General features: G+C 40.3%; 1 protein-coding gene across 2 annotated transcripts in view; it reads right to left on the reverse strand.

Moving 5' to 3' along the window:
• Positions 1-1,539: 1,539 nt before the first annotated feature.
• The window catches only part of NOSTRIN (nitric oxide synthase trafficking), an 83,482-nt gene continuing 60,973 nt past the window's right edge, over positions 1,540-24,048 (reverse strand). For both annotated transcript variants that reach the window (XM_030209475.1, XM_030209476.1), the window contains 6 exons: positions 23,829-23,937; positions 18,159-18,247; positions 12,718-12,843; positions 5,782-6,004; positions 4,833-4,916; positions 1,540-1,839 (listed from right to left, as the gene is read on the reverse strand). In XM_030209475.1, the coding sequence (XP_030065335.1) occupies positions 1,730-1,839; positions 4,833-4,916; positions 5,782-6,004; positions 12,718-12,843; positions 18,159-18,247; positions 23,829-23,937 (741 nt within the window). In that variant the 3' untranslated portion in view covers positions 1,540-1,729. The remainder of the gene's footprint in view (positions 1,840-4,832; positions 4,917-5,781; positions 6,005-12,717; positions 12,844-18,158; positions 18,248-23,828; positions 23,938-24,048) is intronic.

Consider the following 24,048-nt stretch of genomic DNA (forward strand, 5'->3'; position numbering starts at 1 on the left):
GTATGTCTGGTCACACCATAGAAATGATTTGTAATAGTAGTGAAGCTAAAAATTCATTACAGGTGTTAGCTAATTCAGGTTTTAAAAAAAGAGAGAGAGAGAACAGGGTTTCTGATTTCAGACAAGTGGCAATTAAAAACTAAATCAGTTTTATCTCCCTTCAAGCTCCACATATTGTGAAACTGATGTGAAAGAATGTAGAGTTGGGATGACTTCTTGTTGCATATAATTAATTCATCTTTGGCCCAAGGATTTGCTCCAGAATCTGTGAAGCGAACAATGGTTAAACCTCTTTTGAAGAAGACAGAGTTAGAGGTGGATGCACCCAGTCAATGGAGGGGGCTAAATAGTGGAGTGCCACAGGGATATGTACTGGGACCGGTGCTATTTAACATATTTATAAATGATCTAAAAATCGGAATGAGTGAGATAATTAAATTTGCAAATGACACGAAACTATTCAAAGTTGTCAAAACACATGCAGATTGTGAAAAATTGCAGGAAGACCTTAGGAAAATGAAAGACTAGGCATCCAAATGGTAGATGAAATTTAATGTGGACAAATGCAAAGTGATGCATTTTTTCCACTCAACTTGTTTTAAATTTATAATTAGTAGCTTCATTGCATGTCCCCTAGCCTTGTATTTTTGGAAAGTGTAAACAAGTGATTCATGTCTACCTTTCCACTCCATTCAGCAAGAAGAAAAATATATCAGAACTTAACATGCGGTAGCTCACACACTCTGTCCTGCTCTGGTTCAATCACTGATCAGAAAAAAAACAACTCATTGCACACTAATAATTATAGTCTTTAGAAAGGTTTATATTGGAAATACTGCCCATTCTTTTTATGCAGAGACCCTGTGGTAAAATCTCAACAGTAGCCCGCATTGATAACTTCCTCCCTAACTGTCATTAAACTACAGATGATATTTGTTAGTAAGTGCAAGGAGGTTTTTTTGTGATCAATTCATAAAACTAACCCATTTGGAGACATTACCCCACAAGAGACTGCCGTACTTTACCAGGGTTTAGTTCTCAGGCTCTTTCTGTACAGGCACCAGAACTGTAGACTGCCCCCTAGTGGATATGCAGCAGAGGACTAGGAAGCTTGTATAGATGTGCAGCTTTCAAACAGGTAACTCTATCTTGGCAGTCTAAATACCTAACTTCTAGCAACATTACCCTGTGACTAGGAATACAGACATCAGAGAAGCAGGAGCCACTTAAATATTTAAAGCATTGAACTCCATTAGGCACCCAAGAAGTACAGCTTGCTTGATGTAAGGCATTTAGGCCCCTTTTACCACAGCGGGTAAAAGGGAAGTCTCTATTTCCTGCAGGAAATGATCATGCAACAAGTAAAGCACTTGCTGTGCGGCCATTTCAGGGGGAGCCCTTACCACAACCCATTGAGGTGGTGGTAAGGTCTCTGCGCTAACCCAGCGGTAACCGGGCAACCTGCGGCACTGCCTGATTACCACCGGGTACAATCTGGCACTGTACTTCCTGTTTAGCAAGCAGTAAGCCCGCATTGGGCTTTCCACCACTTAGTAAAAGGAGCCTTTAAAGATTCATAACAAATTATTTTGCACACCGATATGAAAAAGTTAAAAGGCATAGGAACAGAGTTATGAGCGAAATCAATATAAACCACTCAGTCATATTTTTAAAATACTTTCAAATTGTTGCTATAATATTCCTTGAAGCCTGTGATGACACAATGTTTTTAAGATGACAGCTCTTCTACATATGTAGCTGGAAAGAAACCTCTTTTGCCCTTCAAGTTCCCATACCACCATCCATCATCATTCTTGCTTTCAATTATAAGTAAGTCACCTGTTAAGAGAACGTATATATAATATCTATTAATTATATACATCTGTATACCACCACCACTGTTTTATATGCAGTGTATATATAATTCCACAATTCACTTCATGGTAATTATTGCTTTGTGTTGGGGTGGGGAGGGGGGGACAAACAGGAGAAGAGTGATTTAATAGAAGTCCATCGATAGACCAACTGAAGCTAGAGTGTGTTATGAAGTAAAAGAAGTCTTTGCTTATACTTTATCCAGCCTCTCCTACCCCTCCTCCCCCCTGGTCTGCTCCAGGTAGCACCATAAAATGAAGACACCATAGAAACATAGAATAAATAGTATGATAGATAAAGACCTCAAGTCTCATTTAGTCTGCACATTCTCATTTTACTGCTCTAGCCCCCCCCCCCCCCCCCCCCCCCCCCCCCCACACACACACAAATTGGGAGACAGGGCTAAATTTAAGATTTTGGTACCCATAGGCAGGACCAGAAGAGGGTGCCAGAGATCCCAAAGAGTGAAGAGGAGCAGAGGAAGGCCAGGGTGCCATAGTGACATCCTTAAAGCAGCACCTGCTGTTTCCTATATCCACCTCTGGAGGTATGATGGAAAACATTTATATTGATTTTTAATTATAATTTGCGTTCTTAATTTTGTACATCATCTTATTTGGTATTTTACCAAAGACAGAGTCTTATAAAGTTTTATAAATTAATAAATGAAATACATAAACATGCATATAGTCCTGGAGTATGTGGAAGCAGGCTTCTATGGCCTGGATACTTGATGCCTTAGGCAGTTGCCTATGTTGCCCATGTCTAAATCCAGGCCTGTTGGGAGGCTGAACCATAACTTCCCCCTCCCCAACTCATTCCTTAAATAAATATTTTCTAAGATTACTCCTGATGTTTTGGGTTAGGGGGTTTCTGCTTCCTTCTATAGACACTGGATTGGATTGGATTTTAGTAGCACACATTACTTAAGATGAACATTTCCATATTTTTTTAATACAACAGAATTGTTTTCCTAAGAACATATTTATAATAGATACAAAGGGACAATTTTACACCTGGGCATCTCCATTTAGGCTCCCCAGTGCTGCGTAGTGACAGTCTATTCTAGAATGTTGTATGGGCACCCAGATTCCATTATAGAATATTGGTGTAACAAAGTCTTCACGCATCTTATATTCATGCACCTGCAGGTACACCGGCCATACAGCTAGCTCTAGAAGTCAGATAAATGCAGCAGGGACACACATAACTTACAACATTCTATACATTCTCCCCCTGATTCTGTAAACGTCACCAAAAACTGTGCATGCAAATGTAGGCATGGTCCTGATTTGCATGTGCAATTGAATTGACCAACAAGCCAATTAGTGCCAATTATTGGATTTTTAATGAGCAATTATTGACACTAATTAGATTTAATTGGGACCAACATATATAAAGTTAGGCACAGGATCCAAGTCTGCAACCTGCTGCACTAACCATTAGGCCACTCCTCCACTTATAGTATACTGCCAACATTTAAGTGTGAGCACCAGTGGCATTCCGTGCTTGGCTGACACCCGGGGAGGATCGCCGCTGTGCGCACCCCACCGGGTGCAGTGCAACATGGCACCCCCCCAGCGTGGCACAGCACGGCACCCCCCCCAGCATGCACCCCCCCAGCGCACTCTCACGCCCCCCCCCCCCGACAGTCCCCACCTGCCTACCAGCTGAGCTCCGTGCACCTGGCACCTCGAATCTGCAGCGCTGCTGACTGTAAAATAAGAAAACCGTCTCATCGTTGACCCTTCACTCACTGAGTCCCGCCCTCTGATGTAATTTCCTATTTCCTCGAGGGTGGGACACAGTGAGTGAAGGGCCAACGACGAGACAGTTTTCTTCTTTTACAGTCAGCAGCGCTGCAGATTCGAGGTGCCGAGTGCACGGAGCTCAGCTGGTAGGCAGGTGGGGACTGTCGGATGGGGGGGAGTGAGAGGCGCTGCGCCGGGGGGGAGTCCACGCCAGGGGGGTGCCGTGCCACGCCAGGGGGGGTGGACGGAGCACCCCCACCCATTGACACCCGGGGCAGACCGTCCCCACTGCCCCGCCGTTGCTACGCCACTGGTGAGCACTTACACCAGCCTTTGACATGACGTTAAGTGCTTATGCCTAAGGTTAGGCACAAAACTGCAGACTTAAGTTATTATTCTATAATGGCAGTTCCACGCAGACCTACCATTATAAAATTCATGCTTAACGTACATCATTCCAGTGCCTAAAGTTTGGCAACTTTATGAGAATTTACCCCTGAGCATGCCCCTGTGTGGCACCTAAAATGAGGCATACACCATGAATAGCTCTGCAGTTTAACCTCTCACTATTATTTTTTCTGGTTAACGGCCATCAGAGAAGCAGGATGCAAATGTACTGCAGCACAATTTAAGGGGACTGCCTTGAAACAGCAGATGCAAAACACATGTTGGCACATATCTCCTTTGGAAGAAAATTTTGAAGTTAAGTACTTCACAGTTTATGAAAGTAATGAGATTAAAAATGTAACAGATGACATTTATTCAGTAATGAAACCATGAAAAAGTGAACAAATGGAGTGAAAACAGTTAAAATTATTTTAAATTAGTTTTAAAAATTTATACAGACTGATGATGATATAAGGTGTCATGCCAACTTCCCTAAAATGAGAAAGTTATCTCAGTAGAAGACCACCTCTGATGGTCCGTTAACCAGAAAAAATAAAAATGAAATTTAAGCTGCAGAGCTATTCATGGTGTATGATTCTATTGATGTATCTGCTGTATGTATGTTGAATATTAATAAGGCCTAATTGATACCTAAAATGAGGCCCCAGATTTTAGATTTGCTGCCTTATTGTTTAGGTTCTAAGAAGTTTAATGAATTTTTATACGAACTGAAGTAGCTACAGTACAACCCATATCAAAAGGTATCACATTTCCTCCAAAATAATGTTGAATTAAAAAAAAAAATTAAACATGCCTTACCTTGTTGCAAACAAAGCTCATCATCTCTTTGAGCACCATAGTTATATAGGACCTTACAAGCACCAGTCTCTTCTTTACTGATCCCTAAGTGGGCAAGTTATATTAGATTAGGCCAACTCATAACAAAAGTTAAACAGAGCAATATATGAACAAATGTATGTAACAAAGACACATTTGAAATAAATATCAGCAGTTTCATGGATATTGTAAATCTTTAGTTGAATTATTCTAGGAAACAATAGTTATGACACCAAGCACGGTTTGTTTGGGCACAGTGGGGGTAATTCTGTAGAGTGGATGCCAACATTTATGTGCCAAATACTGGCATATACACACATCTGTGTGCACATGCATGCAGAAATATTGCTACTCTTAGGGGTCCTTTTACCAAGCTGCGGTAAAAAAAAAGCCCTGCGGTAGAAGCGGGGGCTGTTTTTCCTGCTCACCTGGGCCCTTTTACCGCAGCAGGTAAAAAGCCCCCTCCCCAAAATGGCCACGCAGTAAGATTACTCTTACTGCATGGCCATGCAGCAAGGAGCACTTACCGCCACCCATTGAGGTGGCAGTGAGGGCTCCCATGGTAACCCGGTGGTAACCGGGTAGCACGCAGCACTGCCCAATTACCGCCGGGTTAGCACTGCGGTAAAAATTCCAAAAATATTTTCCGGCATGGTGAAAATGGCATGCAATCAAGCTGGAACTACTGCTGGTGGCCGCGTTGGAGCAGGCAATAGCTCTAGGTTGTCGCACAACAAGTCCACTGCCGCACGGCATGACAAATCTTTTATAAAAGGGCGCTTCAGTTTCTTGCTGTCCTTCTACATTCTATTTGTTCCCCCGTTGAATATTTGGTGTTCTTTTCTGCTTCTGGAGTTCTTAAATTGTGACCCACTTTGTTTCTGATTCCAAGAAAAGGCATTATATCAACTAAACATAAACACAAACATACCACTGGTCTCAGGGTTGCCATCCTTTCTTGAAGACTGCCTTACATTTGTTCCTTCCATAACTCCTCCTACATTAACACTAGAGTTTGGTCTGGGGTTATCTGGAAGACGACATTGACTCCTTGACTTGCTCAAAAGCCTTTTGGAAGCCTCAGGACTCAGAGAAGGCACCAGCCTTTGTATTTTCATAGGACGGGATATCTGCACAGAACAGTGCTGCTGCCCCTATTCATGAGAAAAGAAAAACAGATACTTGTTATCATATTGTTATACATTTTTATGGCATTCCTAATTTTCTCTTTTAATGTAATTCACTTTGAATTTATTGAAATTCATGCACTGTAACTTTATACTGTGATCTATGATCATGATATTATATTATTGCATGTAGTCACTCTATCTATCTATCTATCTATCAATCACATATTCAACAGATTGCTAAAACCTGTTGTTTCTTCCTTTATAATATCGCCAAAATTCACCCTTTCCTTTCTGAACACGCTGTCAGAACCCTCATCCACACTCTCATCACCTCTCGCTTAGATTACTGCAACTTGCTTCTCACAGATCTTCCACTCAGCCACCTCTCTCCTCTTCAATCTGTTCAAAATTCTGCTGCACGACTAATATTTCGCCAAAGTCGTTATGCCCATATCAGCCCTCTCCTGAAGTCACTTCACTGGTTCCCTATCCACTCCCATACAAAATTCAAGCTCCTCTTATTGACCTATAAGTGCATTCACTCTGCAGCCCCTCACTACCTCTCCACCCTCATCTCTCCCTACACTCCTTCCCAGGAACTCCGTTCACTAGGCAAATCTCTCCTAATTAGATTGTAAGCTCTTTGAGCAGGGACTATCTTTCTTCTATGTTTGTGCAGCGCTGCGTACGCCTTGTAGCGCTATAGAAATGCTAAATAGTAGTAGTAGCAGTAGTAATTGCACCCTTCTCCTCCATCGCTAACTCCAGACTCCGTTCCTTTTATCTCGCCGCACCTTATGCCTGGAATAGGCTTCCTGAGTCACTACGTCTAGCTCCATCCCTGGCCACCTTCAAATCCGGGCTAAAGACCTACCTGTTTGATGCTGCTTTTGACTCCTAACTTGTCACCTGCTCGTAACTTTTATCTTTTCTTCCTCTCTTCAATAGTCCCTTTCCCTATGTGTCCTTCTGTCTGTCCTGTCTGTCTGTCCTGATTTAGATTGTAAGCTCTTTTGAGCAGGGACTGTCTTTTCTTCATGTTCAATTGTGAAGCCGCTGCGTACAACTGGTGGCACTATAGAAATGATTTATAGTAGTAGTAGTAGTATCTGTCTGTGTGTATGTGTGTGTGTAAATCATTAGAATACTTATTGCAATTCAGTTAGATGCTACTGATGTTTAGAGGACAATCAAATATTAATAAATTTAAACCTAAATAAATTAGAATATCTGAAATTAACTATGTTGCTGAATCTTAGGTCCCATGGCTATGATTTTTTTCTTTTTGTCCTTGCCAATGACAAGATCTGCAGCAGAATTCATATTTTCAGAGGAATCTGACAGGAGTTCACTGTGAATGCTTTTGCAAATAGGCTGCATTGAGACCACAAACCTTTTAAAATAGCCCCCAGATACAAACCACTGCCCTTGACGTGAAGGACATTGTGACAGTTCTCTTCAGCCTACACTGGGGCTGATTTGCAGAAATTGTCCATCTCCTTCTATTTTGTGAAAAGTTCACCTTTTTTATAGAAATTATCTGCAGCCTTTTGCATTATTTATATTCACAGAAAACCATGGCTAATGACCCATTGATCAGAAATCACTCAATCCTGCAGTAGTCATTTAAAACCAATTATAGATCTGGGGCTGCAGGTTGCAGACAACCCCAGAAATCTAACAGCTCATCAGCTACCTAATATCCCTCCCAGTCTTCCTGCCTAATCTTGAATTTTTATTTCTTGCTGCATTTTGGCTCCTTTTCTTTCCAGCAGTGTATAAATACTTAATAGCTTTTGATCACTAAAATATCTACCATGGGGAATAACCCATATCATAAAGGGCACTGTGTGCATTTCAGCAACCTTGAGGTTCTTTTACCTTGAAAGTATCAATGACCATGAACCCTACATAGGCAATGATTTCATAACCCATTTACCACATGTATGCATATTTAACCCAGGGGCGTAGCCAGACTTCGGCGGGAGGGGGGTCCAGAGTCTGAGGTGAGGGGGCACCTTTTAGCCCCCCCCCCGATACCACCAACCCCCCCACCACTTTTGACCCCCCCCCGGTGCCACCACCCCTCCCCCGTCCTTTTCAACCCCTCCTTCTGCTGCCGCCAACCATCCCCCACCACTGCCAGGTACCTTTGCTGGCGGGGGTCCCCAACCCCCACCAGCCGAAGTCCCCTTCAGCACCGGTCTCCAAGTCCGGTACGTTTGCTGATCTGGATTCTGTTTCTGTGAGTCCTGACGTCCTGCACAACGTCAGGACTCACAGAAACAGAATCCAGATCAGCAATGCGCTGGAGACCAGGGCTGAAGAGGACGTCAGCAAAGGTTCCTGACGGCAGCAGCGGGGGAGGGTTGGCGGTGGCGAGAGGGGGGTCGAATGTGGCGGGGCAGGGTCAGCGGCGGGGGGGGAGGATGAAAGCAGGGGAGCCAGGGCTAAATCTGCAGGGGCACATGCCCTCATGGCCCCACCTAGCCACACCCCTGATTTAACCTACGGAGAATGGTTATTATATTATTTACCTATAAATTGTTAAAATGAACAGACAAATATGTATGTCCAAGTACACATGCTGACAAAATTATACATACTTATACCCATACTGGGGTGAATTCTATATATGATGCCCCAAAAATCGGCACTGAAAAGCACTATTCTATAAACTGCACTTAAAGGTAGGCATGGTTTATAGATTAGCACTTATGCACGGGATTCACACCTAACTTTAGGTGTGGCCATTTGCACCAACTGAAATGTGCTGCAAATCTCTGTACCTAAATTAAGCACATATCCCCGTTATTCTATAACTATCCATGTAAATTTTAGGAACACCCCCATTCTGTCCATGATCTTCCCATTTCCATGTCCCCTTTTTGAACTTGTGCATAAAATTTCGGCATATATATTTTAATTAAATCTAATTAATGCCAATAAGTTTGTTAAGCCTATTATTGGCGCTAATTAGCTCATTATTCAATTAAATTGCACACGTAAATTGGGTGCATGCCCAAAGTTGCACACTCAATTTTTAGTGACTTTTACATAATTTAGGGGACTGTGTACAGGCATTCCTGGGTGTATACTTTGGGTGAAAGTGGGGAACAGTTGTGATATACATGTGTGTATTTTATAAAATGTCAGGTCAATTTTCAGTAAAATATCTTGAGAATAATTGGAAACATCTAATCTCCAGTTTCAAATTATTCCTATATTCAGCAGCACAATACATATAGCTAGCACCACTGAATGCATTAATTACTACAAGTATATTTTACATTATAATTATATTTATAAACAAGCATAAATTATACATATACCTATATATCTGTTCTTATGCTTATGTTCTTATAGCTATACACAGAGTGGCATTTTCGATATAATGTCTAAATCCTCCATGTGACTCTGCTGAAAAAGTGGATCCCCATAACCTCAGCTCTATTCCACCAGGATGAATGTAGACCAGAAGTTCTGTTGAAACCTGAACCACTATCATATCCCATTTGTTGACCAACTCTCGGCAGCACCGAAGACCAACCTAGAAAATCTGGTAACTCAGAATAAGGATGTGTTCTCCAATATTCCAGAAAGTATTGTATGGTAGCTAATTGCTGGACAGTTCTTGTTTGAAAGACCCACCTTCTTACATTCATCTATTGGAAAGATAAGTACTTGATTTCTTTTACATTTCTTCAAGAAGACAGATTTATTTTATAGTCACAGTGCAGTGATGGAAATTGAGGTAGCCTGGCCATCATTTTGTGGATAAGCACTTCAAATTCTGAGCGTATTTACATATATTTTTAACAAATAATAATAATTGTGCGTGGTTAAGTTGCTGTTATTTTCATATTTACCCCCACCCCCCAACACACACACACACACATACATACAGAGAGAGAGAGAGCGCTTTATGTTTTAGTAGATTTTTTAGTTTACGTATTTAGGACTCTATTTGCAAATGTACTTTAATGCACAGTAATGCATTCTCATTCAATTTAAGTGCATAGTTAGTAAATAGGCCTCGCTGAGAATAATGGGCCTTGTGTTAATTAATGTGCATTAAATCACATCAGTGCTTGTTAACTGATTAATGCACATTAATAAATGAGCCCTCAGTTTGTATGTTGGTTGGTAGTTTGTTAGGTTTGTTTCTATGTTGGCTGATTGTTTCTGAATTAAGCACATAAATATATAGAATATTGTCAATGATGAGCGCAGTGGAGGAGTGGCCTAGTGGTTAAGGTGGTGGACTTTGGTCCTGGGGAACTGAGGAACTGAGTTCAATTCCCACTTTAGGCACAGGCAGCTCTTTGTGACTCTGGGCAAGTCACTTAACCCTCCACTGCCCCATGTAAGCCACATTGAGCCTGCCATGAGTAGGAAAGCGCGGGGTACAAATGTAACAAAAAAAAAAAGTGTGCACATACCCATGAAAAGATAGCAGGGCAATTAAATGCTAGTTTACAATTACATACCTAAGTGACACAACACAAATACAAAGGGGTGTTTATATGGGTTGTGCAGGGGCAGGCTTCCCACTTTAGCACATAGCTTAAACATGTCCCTGCTGCATTTAACTGCAATTTCAAGGGGTCTATGGCTAGTATAACTGTGGGCACATGAATGTATGGCACACTGATGCCAGGTTATGCTTGTATTCTGTATTTAAATCTGGGTGCCTAGATGCCATTATAGAATAGGATCTCACCACACAGCCTTAGATGTACCCACTTATAGAATTGCCTCCCTAATATACATTATTATTAATTCAAGTTATTAATAAATAGGCCCTATTAACAATAATGGGGCCTGCGATAAAGAGGTAGAATTAAAAAAACCAAATAAATAGTATATTTGTGACAAGTAGTTAAACTGCAGACCACAGTAGGAAGAGTACAGATAAATTTCCAATCAGTAAAATCTTTGAATTGATGAAATAAAGTTCTCATTGTTACTCAACGAGTCCTCAAGCCTCCAGGGAGCAAGCTACTCTAGGAAGAGAAGTGATTAGCATGGATAGAACACCTAGAAGATATGTTTGATTTGTTCTTTTATATGCTTTTCTCAAAATTTTTGTAATTGGATCTATCTGGTGTATGTATGACATCACCATGGTGGCCCTCTGTATGATGGTCCTTATTAAAGAAATCCTGTTCAGAAGGAAAGGATCCTCAGAAGCTTAGCAGAGATTTGGTGGCAGAGCTGGTGGTGGGAGGCGGGGCTAGTGCTGGGCAGACTTCTACGGTCTGTGCCCTGAAAATGGCAGATACAAATCAAGGTAAGGTATACACAAAAAGTAGCACATATGAGTTTATCTTGTTGGGCAGACTGGAATGACTGTGCAGGTCTTTTTCTGCTGTCATCTACTATGTTACTATACGTATGTTACTATTATGGACAGAAGTTATTGCCATACCTGAAAAGACATCAAATGTAAGGGATTATATATGCTGCTTTCAGTTGGAGGAGTGGCCTAACCGTTAGTGCAGTGGGTTGAGATCCTGGAGAACCAAGTTCCATTCCCTCTGCAGCTCTGTGTGACCCTGGGCAAGTCACTTAGCTCTCCATTGCTCCAGGCACAATATATAACGTAGATTGTTAGCCCATTAGGGACAGTGTAAAGTACCTGAAATAGAAATTGTAAACTGCATAGTTGCCTCAGGGATCACTTGTGGTATATCAAGTGCTGAAAATAAATATTTTTAGTGGATTGTTTGATTGTAAATAATTAGAAAGTGCCATAAACAATATTTATTGTACCCCAATATTTTGTGACTTTACTAAGATCCAAATAAACTGCAAGTCACTGGCAGTAAAACACACATACTGTGAACAGTGCAAGTCTGTTATTTGCTGCCTACAGGAAAGTGCATATGAGAAGAGGGGCATTGAGGCCATGAGAACCAAGAGCATCTTTAGGCAGTTCATCTGTTATGGATTTATCTTAAAATCAATAATGCAGTTCAAAGTTCATTAGTTTTAGGTACCCATGAGAGAGAACAAAATACTAATTATACCATTTATTAAAGACAAAACATAGTAGAAATATTCAACTAAACAGATTCTACTATATCTTTTCAACCAGTTCCTGGTTAAAACTTTTTCATGTAGAAAACTGCTGGAAAAGCTGTGAATATAAATATATAACATAATATCAATTTCTTATATTCCGCCTATACCCAATATCAGTTCAAAACAGATTACAGACTCTGAGCTAGGGCATTCTGCCTAGGAGATCACAATGACTTAATTATCAAATAAGGTAACATATCAATATCGTTGTACATTAACTAATACAATAATGATACTAATAAAAATACAAAATGATTCCTGAGCCTAGTTTCTGCTCTTTGGGCCAGTCAGTGATACTTCCTGAGAGAAATGAAGTCTTGACAATTAACAAATAGTGACATCTAGTGGCCAGATATAGGGTGCATGCATACCAGGCTCTGGAAGGAGCTGTAGTCTGAGGCACCCAGCTGTTGGTGCAATAGCCAAGCTAGATGCAGGCTGGAAATGTATTAAAATGGGGGGAAACTCCTGGGTAGCTGTAAGTGAAAGCTCATAGCACTCTAGTATCCGTAGGGTCCAGTTTTGTTTAGGATGGATGCACAAATGATGATGAGGAAACTGATGCGTCAAAATTCCAATTTTTGTCAAATATACATAAAACTGTAGCAGGAATAATCATCTCTTTGCATCTAATAATTAGTTAATTTTACCTTCTCATTCCATTTGGAAATATATTTGCTGCAGGGATGTGTAGGCTCTGTTCTCTGTTCAAGAACTGCAAGTGACGTTGAAAGTTTGAAGGTATTTGCTTCTAAGAGGTTCAGCTTCAGGTTTGTCTAGATAAAATAATAAGCATATTTAATATATAAATGTACCACTAATATAGTGACAGGCCAAATAAAATCCTTATTTATCCTTTAAAATCTCTTAGGGGCCGATTTACTGAAGTGCATTAGATGTTTGACCTGGGAATTAATGCACACTAACTGATGCATTGAACAGGTAATTTGGAAGGGCGTATAGAATGGGAGGCACTGGGTGGGGACTGCACCTTCCATTTTCATGGAGATCTTGACCACATATAAACTGCTAACTTAGGAACCCTTTTATGAAGCAGCGGTAAGCCCAATGTGGGCTTACCGCTCACTAAAAGGGAAGTACCACCGGATACCGCAGAAGCCTGGTGGTAGTTCCCTCCCCCAGCACGCACCATTTCCAGTGCTGCAAAAATATTTCAACTTCTGTAGCACCCATGTGTGTACCAGGCAGTAATCAGCGCTGACCAGTTACCACCAGGATAGCACAGGAGCCCTTACCTCTACCTCAATGGGTGGTTCACTTACCGCATGGCCATTTCTTTAAGAAAAGGGAAACCTGCCTTTTACCTGCTGCAGTAAAAGGGGGCCTCCACATGTCAAAAACACAGGCCAATGCCAGCGCAGGTCCTCTTTTGCTGCAGCTTCGTAAAAGGACCCCTTAGCTCAGCAGATAGCAGAGCACTTAATGACATCTCTAGAGCTGTAGCTAACTGCATTGCATATTCTTAGCCTGGTCATTAATGCATGTTAACAACTGTTCTCTACATTAATTGCACTGCTGCCTTCCCCAAACTGCAGGGAATGCCTCTTACAGCTAATGCAGAGGTTTAGCAATTACCACTTGTTAATTTTGGCTACTACCATGTATTAACTGCAAAACTTGCAAAATAGAGGGCTTAACTATGTAAGAACTCACGGTTTAGGTTTAAGGATCAGGCTAAAATTTCACATCATATTTTTTCCCCATTTATCATGTCTCAGCACAAAGCAATGCACAATTTTTAACAAATATAATTAATTATGACATGCAGATATGAAAAACAAAAATGTAACAGAAGAAAACTATTTTAACTGAACAATAACTTTTGGTAAGGTCCTGGTAAAGAAATATTATCAAATACCTTGACCTTGGAGTTAATTTTAGAAGTACATACAAACAGAAATATCATCATTTGCGAATGCAGGTTGTATACATACATAAGGCTCCTTTTACTAAGCTGCAGTAAGCTCAAATACCTGCTTACTGCAGCTTACAAGGGATCCCAATGTGTGCGTGCAAGCCATACACTAAAAAAGATTTCCTTATTTTTCTCTGAGGGGGCATGTCTGGGGCAGAGAGTGGACACAACAGCATGAATCAGTTAGCGCAGCCACATTACTACACACTAATTAGCACAGGATTAGCAGGTGAGTCCTTACCATCTACAAAATAAATGGCGGTAAGGGCTCATGTACTAATATTTGTAAATGGCAACATTAGCAAATGGCCATTAATTCAGAAAATGGAAAATTGGCCATTTTCTGGCTGCTCTAAAAATGGCCACAGAATGTGGAAAAGACCCACCTAAGGGTGTTAAGGCCCATATTTTACCACAGCTTAGTAAAGAGACCCTATAGTGATTTCAGAAGGCCACTATTTCCATGTGTAGATACTCTGGGGTGCAGAGATTTCAGCGTGGGCTAATAAAATGTGCATATAGATCCAATTTTACCATGGGACATACTACAAAAATGCTGCACAGGCTTTGGTACCTGCTCTAACACCTCAAAAAATCATTAGACAATGTTATTTTGAGCTCCTTAATTGGATTTCTCTTGTACGTGAAGGTTTGTAAAATGTGCACTATACCTGTGTAAGTACCGGCAAACGCACATGTAGATTCTACGCATACCTGTGTACATGGCAACGCTTAACATGCAGAAAACCCCGAGTGATGCCATTCTTTTTCTGCACATGATGCCCTAGGCATATGTTTCACTGAATACATGTGCACTCCTGCACATCCTTATACATATTTTACAAAAGGCTCAACATTCAGCAGAGCCTTTTGTTAAGTGGAATGGTTTAAGTGGTAACAACGTTTGATGTACAGGGCTTTTGTGTCACAATTATTACCATATTACGAGTAGGTATAAGCACTTTTTTTTTCATTTTCCATTCCATTTTTATCTTTCACTTTATATGTTTCATTTACATAGTAAAATAGTATATGACAGCAGATAAAGACCTGTAAGACCTATATGGTCCATCCAGTTTCCCCAACAAGTTGATCAAAGTTGTACCTGCACCCCTCTATACTCTGTTTAAAGTGGGTCATTTATGTATTGCTTTGATTCCAACCTCTCTCTATAGTGTTCCTCTGTACCTATCCCATTTATTTTTGAATTCTGTCACTGATTTTTTCTGCTGCTACGATGGGTCAAGCTGTTTTTCCCTAAGGGGGTGGGTAGCTATTAAGGTGTGCTACAGCCATAACATGCATTATTTGCCCTTAATCTACATTAAGGGCTGGATTCAGTAAACAGTGCTCAAAATTTGGCCAAAAAAATCGGCACTGAATGATATTCTATAATGGGTGTTCTGGGATTGGCACCTTTTATAGATTAGAGTGTAGTGCCGGGATCTGCGCTCAACTTTGTGTACAAGGATTGACACCAACTGAAACTGGGTGTAAATGCCAACACACAAGTCAAACGCACATCTGCGCTATTCTATAACACTGCGCGCATTTCAAGGGAATGCTCCTGACTCACCCATGTCCCTCCCATGGCCATTCCCCTTTTACAGATCCATACAGAAACACTTAGGCACTATTCTATAAATGGACGTGTAAGTGTGTTTTGCACACATCTGCTGTTTCTGCTCCATTTCAGTGCCTTCCATCCATTAAAACACTTTTCTGCACTAAAAATTCATTGAGGAGATAGTGCCTAACATCTGGCACCATATATAAAATTCCCCCGCAAACAACAATAACATGTATTAAAATACATCAAGCCCCTGGAAGACTTGATTGGAAAGAAACTGTTCTCTGTAAAGTCCCTGATGCAGCCCATGAATGGGCAAAACACGGTCTGTGTCGGGCACTGTTGGTTGATTAAACTTTTTTTGGAACCTTTGTTCTTTGTCTTTTTCTGCTTTTTTATCGCCATCTTAAATTACTGTGACACATTTTAATGTTAGTTGCCATGGATACAGAGTAATGAGATGTGAAGTATGCAAATGCATGCACAACACCTCATTACTACATAAATGATGCAGACCCTTATATGGCAGCTTGGCCCCTAGCAGTAGTACTGCAAGAATACTGCTAGGAGTTGTTGGCACCATTTTGAACCACAGATGGCAGGGGGTAAGACCAACTGAGTCTTACTCCTACACTGTACTCCCTAGACCCCAGGGATTTCTAAAAGTAGGCTTGGAGGACTTTGTTGGAAAGGGGAGCTCTTTGAGGGGGAGTTATGTTGAGGGGGGACATCAGATGTGCTGTGATGATGAGGAATTAGTAGGTAAGTTATGAGAGGAGGGGATCAGGAAGGGGGTTCCAATGAGGGGGCATTTCAGGATTGGGGGTGATTTACCTTACATTGGTCAGCTCCTTTAAGATGTGATCCTATGCCCCTGGCCACTATGAATAAAGCAGCTTGTGAGTTACTGACTCCCGCAGTAAAATAAGGTGCGACAAAAGCCAGATTTTTAACATAACTTAATAACTATCCCCATAATTCAAAGTAATGACTACACAAAGGAGATTTGCACTACTTAGCAAAATAATGATTTAATTGGTTTTTGTTATTAATTTGACAAGAATCAGAAAGGCATAAGTATTTCAAGCTGATCACTGAAAACATTCCATTGTTAAGAAACTTTGGCCTCAGGTTTCCATCAGAGCTTTTATTTGTGACTTATAATGTTCCACCGTGGTTTTGGTTTGTGCATCTTTCAAAGTTTGTGAAAGATGTCTTACTACTGATTAGCATCTAAAAAATCCATAAATAGAAATAAAGCAAAACAAAAAAGAAGGTAAGATGATACCTTTTTGTACTGAACTAACAATACATTTTGGGCTAGATTCTATATATGATGCCTGAAAATTCCGCATGGAAAAAAATACACCTAAGCATATTCTTTAAAGTATGCCTAAATTTTATAGAATAGGCGACACGGTATATAGAATATGCCGAGCGCCTCTCCACGCGACCAAATTTAGTTACAGCCATTTATGCCATGTTGTACTTGTTGTAAATCCTGACACCTAAATTAGGTTCATATCGAGTGTATTCTACAACAACGTGCATAGATTTTAGAAACGCTCATGCCCCACCCATTACACCCCCTTTTTAACTATGTGATTTAGAATTTATGTGCACCACATTACAGAATATGCTTAGCACGTTGTGCGCATTAATCTTAATGTCAATTAATGCCAATAATTGCTTGTTAACATCCAATTGACAGCGCTGTTTAGCTAGTTAACCAATTAAGCTACGCACATTGTTATAGAATATGCTTAGATTTCTGCAATATATAGAATCCGGCAGTTTTGACAAGCTGTTGAAGACAATACTTATTGCCTTCAAAAGCTATTCAAAAAATGTATTCAGTCCAATAAAAAAAGGTATCATGTTTATCTTCTTTTTTGTTTTGTTTTATTTCTATTTATTACCTTTAAAAGTGGACTAACATGGCTACCACACTATTTTATCTAAAAATTCTATGAAATGAAGAATCAGATTTATTTAACAACTGCCATGTTATGACATTATATTGTGTGCATATCAGGAAAATAAGAAGGAACCTTCAAGAAAACCAACAAAGAAAAAAGAAAAAATGGGGGACAACCAATCGAATTCCAACACAAAGGTAACTTGTTTATTAAAAGCAGAGCAATAAAGCACAAAAGTGCAGCAAAGCTAAAATTCTTTCTTATTTACAGTAAACCTGTTATATTCAATGGACTGGACGTAGTCCTGCATTTCGGCATGAGAGGCGCCTGCCTCAGGAGTCACAAACAATTCGGTCTGGTTGGAAATGCAAGGAGAGAACTGTCTCTGTGTAGATGGTGCAACAATTGTACTTTTTCTTTTGGACTTATTGATTGGTATCCTTGCAAAAACTGATATCCTTGCATTTGCAATCAGACCAAATTGTTCATGACTCCTGAGGCAGGCGCCTCGCATGCTGAAATGCAGGACTGCTCGAGTTCATTGAATCGCCATTTCTGTGAATAAAATTGGCTTTACATCTAGGAAAACCATTATAAAATTTTTGCTATCATGTTTATTAAACAAGTTTTTTATTGCTTAGCCACAACACAAGGAGGAAGGTTTACCTCATTGAGCAAGAGAACCGTGTCATCCTGATTCTTTACATCTGAAAAGGCAGGGTTTTCAGTGTAAGCGACAAGCATCTTTTCTAACCCTGAAAAAGATGGATTGTATTATTATTCTGTGCTCTATTTCAGGCTTGATTAAAGTGATCAGGTGCATCCTCACCAGAAAAGTTTGCTGTATCACAAGCTAGTGGTGAGCAGATAAAATGAGTTCAGTGATGTTTGATGTATTTTAGCAATGATTCGTTTTCTCTTTTTTTATGTGGAATTGTTTATTGATTGGTTGTTCATTAATTATGAATGTTTGCTTGTACTCTACCCAGGTAGATAGGTGGACTAGAAATCTGTTAAATATATAAATAAATAAGTATTCTGGTGATTCCTAGACATCTTTCCAGACAGAATGTACTAAACTAGATAGTTGCCCTCCTATGCATTAGGAGTTTTTCTTTACAGGACACTGCTTGGCTCTCTGAATGATGCCTGTTTTATGTAATTGTGCATATTAGAGTTAGGGTTTGGAATTAGGAGGCATTCACTGTCACTTCAGTATGAAAGAAAAAAAAATTGCCCATGTCCAAAAAAGCAACACACTCAATTCAGTCCTTTAAAAGAAGCTGGAATAATTTCATAGTGCACTGAAATTCACCTATATCCATCGCACAAATGAATAAAGAAGGTATCAACTTGGACAAGGGACAATCTTAGATGCCTTCTTAACTGCAGCAATATGGCGATTAGCTCATCTAGCTATGGATAGAGGACCCCTGAAAAAGGCCCGTGTGCCAAAAACACTGCCTGTTTTGGGTCACATTTTTCTAGCTGCACTGAGGTTTTATCAACTATGGATGAATAAATCTTATGAACATTATTTTGAGTCTACTGACTTTTGTTTTAAGTCTTGAACATTTGCACTTTGGTGACTTCCACTTTTGCTTTGTCTGTTGACTTTTTGTGGAAGACCTATATTTTCCTTTTTTGAGTGTCTCTGAGCATTCGGCTGCCATTTACTTATGTAACTATACATTTAGACAGTATTCTATAAATGTAGGCACACATATGGCACCTATAGTTAGGCGACCAGTTATACTGTAGAATTAGGGGGAAAATCTTTCAATGTATACTCACTTAAAAGGTGATGCACTAATATATTTTTATACACCAGCTGAAATACAGCCATTTTAGCAAATACGCAAAACTAGCATGCATGTTATTCCAAAAAGTAGCCTGCATCCTATCTATCCTGCAAAATCCCTTTTCCTACTTGCCCAGAGTTAAAGAGCTGGTTGACACCCTCCTGAAGACACTAAATCAAGAGCTAACCATTACCTTCAACTCCCAGACACAAATCAAGGGGTTGCAATGCCCAAATTGACCTCCTACCCAGTACCACTCCTTCCTTGGACCAAATGAAGAGGCTACAATACCCCAGTTATCACTACAGCCCCCCAAATTGTGACACAAGTCAAGAGGTTGTTATGCTCTAGTCATCTGTGTACCCAACCTCAGACACAAGTCAGTCTTCAGTGCCCTAACTGACCCATTCCCCCTCCTGTGCTAGACAAGTGAAGAGTCTGTGATGCCCTGAGCACCATCTTCTTCTACAGATACAAACCAAGGGTTGCCTTGCCTCCACTGATGCCCCCCCCCCCCCCATTCCCTCTATCTACCCTTTTCATTGAGGTCACATAGGAGACTGGGAAAGGAGAAAACACAACTCTTTTCAGCCCTGTTGCCAATGACTTTCAATTTGGCACAAGTTGATTGCCAGTGGGTAAAAAGAAAGCCAAAAAGTGAAGCTGCAAAAAGTAATAGACAGTATTATGCATAACGTTCTTCTCTGTGTTAATAGACATATGGGGGAGGGGGGGTTAGACATCTTATTTGCAACTTCCTTGTGCAAATACCCCTATTTACATATGTACAGGGCTTTTTTTGAGGGGGTACTTGGGGGTACTGAGTACCGGCACCTTTTCCATTGTCTGCTAAAATTGACCCATGGAACCCAAGTTTTAATGAAAGAGCTCAGGCTCTACACACCAATTCTGCCTTGTCATAGGTTCTGTGACTGGTTACAGGGGGCCTGGCTATTGTGGGGAGGGTCCCTCAGTGATTACCCCACCCCTGAAGGATGGCTTAGCATTTGAGTACCAGCACCTTTTTCACTAGAAAAAGTGCACTGCATTTGGCACCTAACCACTACTCAAGAAATCTAGACTACCCCAACTTGTCATTTCGTCCTTTAGATTGTAAGCTCTTTTGAGCAGGGCCTGCCCCTTTTTGTTAAATTGTACAGGGCTGTGTAACCCAAGTAGCGCTATAGAAATGTCAAGTAGTAGTAGTAGTATATCAAATATACATGGAAAACCTGATTTCAGGAAGCCACTAGTTAGCTATTTATACATGGAGGGGGTGTGATTTGGGTTGGACTAAAATCTACATGTGTTTTCCCCATTTTACAAAGGGCATGTATTTGTATGGAGAAACATTTCCACATAGGGATTTACACTACTTCAAAAGCAGATCCTCTTCTAACCTACCACCAGAACTGAGCTCTTCCCTTACACAAAGGATGACCACAATGGAGGAAAACCACCAGAGTGGAGGAACACAGGTAACCCCACAGAAGTACAATGAAAAAATCAGGAGAGTGGAGACCCAAAGGTGTCACTTCACAAAAAAAAACCCCATGGGTAATCATACTCAACAATACACTTTTTTACTCTTGCACCACCTTTTTGAGACTCCTGAGGCAGACTTTCAAGCCAAAACATGATTCCGTGTTGTCTTCAAAAAATATACACAAGTGCATCAACAATCAATAAAGACCGTATTTTTATTGATCCAAGGTTCCATGTTTTTTTTTGTGAAGTTCCCCACTCTCCTGTTTTTTTCTAGTTCCCTACATATCATTTATTCACGTTGAGTTCCCTAAAAACATATCTTCTCCAAGAGACATAGGAAAGCTAACATTTGTCAGACCGCTCATGCTAGGTGAAGGACACATGAAGGTGGTACAAGAACTAGATATTCTGTTTCACTGTTTTAGTATGGTTTTTATTAATTAATGAAACTACTTGGGATCCTATTATGAATAGATAGATCTGGTTGGGCTGGAGCGAGTTTCAACAGCAACTCCAGTAGTTGAAAATTAAGTCAGTGCCAGGCAGACTTCTATGGTCTGTGCCATGAAAATGCAAAGAACAGCTCAAGACTAACCCCTGAATTCTATAAAAATCACTAAAAATTGCACACATAAATTTGGGCATGCACTTAATTTGTGTGCACAATTTAATTGAATAACGAGCCAATTAGGGCCGATAACAGATATCTTAGCAAGCATATTGGTGCTAATTGAAATTAATTAAAATTTATGTGTGTAAATTTTGCGTGCAGGTCCAAAAAGGAGGTGCGGCCATGGGAGGGTCATGGGCAGATCAGGGCATTCCTTTAATTTATGAGTGCTGTTATAGAATAAAGGGGGTCTGCGCCTAATTTAAACAGAGATTTACACTAAGGTTTTGTTGGTGTATATAGTCAGACCTAAACGTAGTCACAGTTCCTGGTGCTAAACACTATTATATAAATGGCACATAACTTTAAGCACTATAAAAAAAATAATTTACTCTGAAAGATTGAGAAAGGCAACCATGTCTAATAGTACATAAATTTAAATAATTAAGCCTCAACTGCTCCGGGGAAAGTCATACACTTTTACAATGTCCAGCCCAATGGGGGGGGGGGGGGGCTCTCTGTCATTGACTTAAATGAGGACTGAAAAAACTGCAGTGGAAAACAACTCTAAGAATGAAAACAAATAAAGAAAAAGCTACTGCAGAAAAAACAGTCACTCCCAATAACAAACAAAAAAATGTAAACATACGATATTACCCTTAATCAACTTTTCTTGATAATTCTAGAAAACAGTTCCACGGGATAGAGCGTAGCATATCACAAATTTGGTACCATTTATCTTTATATCTCAGTGTCCATGTCACATTTTACTTTTGAATGATCCTCAACTGGAGTATAGCAAACTATACTCCAGTATAGTAAGAGGAACCCGAATTATGTGGGTAAGAGGAACCCGAATTATAGCTACGTCTTGCAAGGTTCCACGTTAGGAGTTACGGATCAAGAAAGGGATCTGGGTGTCGTCGTCGATGATACGCTGAAACCTTCTGCTCAGTGTGCTGCTGCGGCTAGGAAAGCGAATAGAATGTTGGGTGTTATTCGGAAGGGTATGGAGTCCAGGTGTGCGGATGTTATAATGCCGTTGTATCGCTCCATGGTGCGACCGCACCTGGAGTATTGTGTTCAGTACTGGTCTCCGTATCTCAAAAAAGATATAGTAGAATTGGAAAAGGTACAGCGAAGGGCGACGAAAATGATAGTGGGGATGGGACGACTTTCCTATGAAGAGAGGCTGAGAAGGCTAGGGCTTTTCAGCTTGGAGAAGAGACGGCTGAGGGGAGATATGATAGAAGTGTATAAAATAATGAGTGGAATGGATCGGGTGGATGTGAAGCGACTGTTCACGCTATCCAAAAATACTAGGACTAGAGGGCATGAGTTGAAGCTACAGTGTGGTAAATTTAAAACGAATCGGAGAAAATTTTTCTTCACCCAACGTGTAATTAGACTCTGGAATTCGTTGCCGGAGAACGTGGTACGGGCGGTTAGCTTGACGGAGTTTAAAAAGGGGTTAGATAGATTCCTAAAGGACAAGTCCATAGACCGCTATTAAATGGACTTGGAAAAATTCCGCATTTTTAGGTATAACTTGTCTGGAATGTTTTTACGTTTGGGGAGCGTGCCAGGTGCCCTTGACCTGGATTGGCCACTGTCGGTGACAGGATGCTGGGCTAGATGGACCTTTGGTCTTTCCCAGTATGGCACTATTTATGTACTTATGTACTTATGTACTAACTACAGACTGCCATCCACTTGTGTCCCAAAACCTCAACAAGGGCCCCCTTGTTTTGCTGAGCTGCGTCAGACGGAGGAACCTTCAATGCATTAACTTGGTTCAAGATGGCGACGAGTTATGAACAAAACACAGAGAGCAACCTAACTTTAAGGACCATTTAAAGATTAGCACTTAGCGCTTTTTTTGTGGTGATTTTTTAGATGCCAATCATAGATTTCAATCTTAAGAGTGCATAGGTTGGGCAGACTGGATGGAACATGCAGGTCTTTATCTGCCGTCATCATCTACTATATTTTCTTTCTCTTTGCTGTTTTAATTTTATTTAACTATGTTATTGTAACTGATTAGGGTTTTCTTTCCTTGCATTTATATATTACTTGATTATAAACTGCTGAGAAGTTTATTGATCAACTGTATATTAAAAAAAAAAGAATTTAATCAAGAATGTCCATGCCAGGACATCTCAAATCTGATCTGTACATTCTATGTAAAATGAAGCTTATAATGTCTTTATCTGAAATTTGTCATAGGCTTTTAAAGTGTCAATGAAGCCAAGAAGGTCTGATTGGCTAAGGCCTTGTTAGAGAGAAAAAGGACTTTCCTCTGAGGTCCAGACATTACACTACTGAAATCGCTGTGCAATATACACATGATCAATGCCTCCAGTAGTTACCTCTTGCCGAAGGGCTATGTGGGGCCTTCGTGCTTACCCTTTCTACATAATATTAACTGAAACATACCTTCTTTGTCACACTGTGTTTTTTCTATATCAGTCTGCAGTCTTTGTAGTTTTACTTTTATGGATTCTAATCTTCTTTCTTTATCTATTCTGTTTTTGGAGTCTTCTTCCTTTATGAAAAAGAAATAAGCAGGTAATTTTCAGGAGAAATAATAACCGGGGGCCTTTCATTCAAGTAGTTTCCCACTGAACTTTACAATTTAATATTCCAGAATCATGAA

The sequence above is a fragment of the Microcaecilia unicolor genome, chromosome 7, assembly GCF_901765095.1.
Source record: "Microcaecilia unicolor chromosome 7, aMicUni1.1, whole genome shotgun sequence".
Taxonomy (NCBI): Eukaryota; Metazoa; Chordata; class Amphibia; order Gymnophiona; family Siphonopidae; genus Microcaecilia; species Microcaecilia unicolor.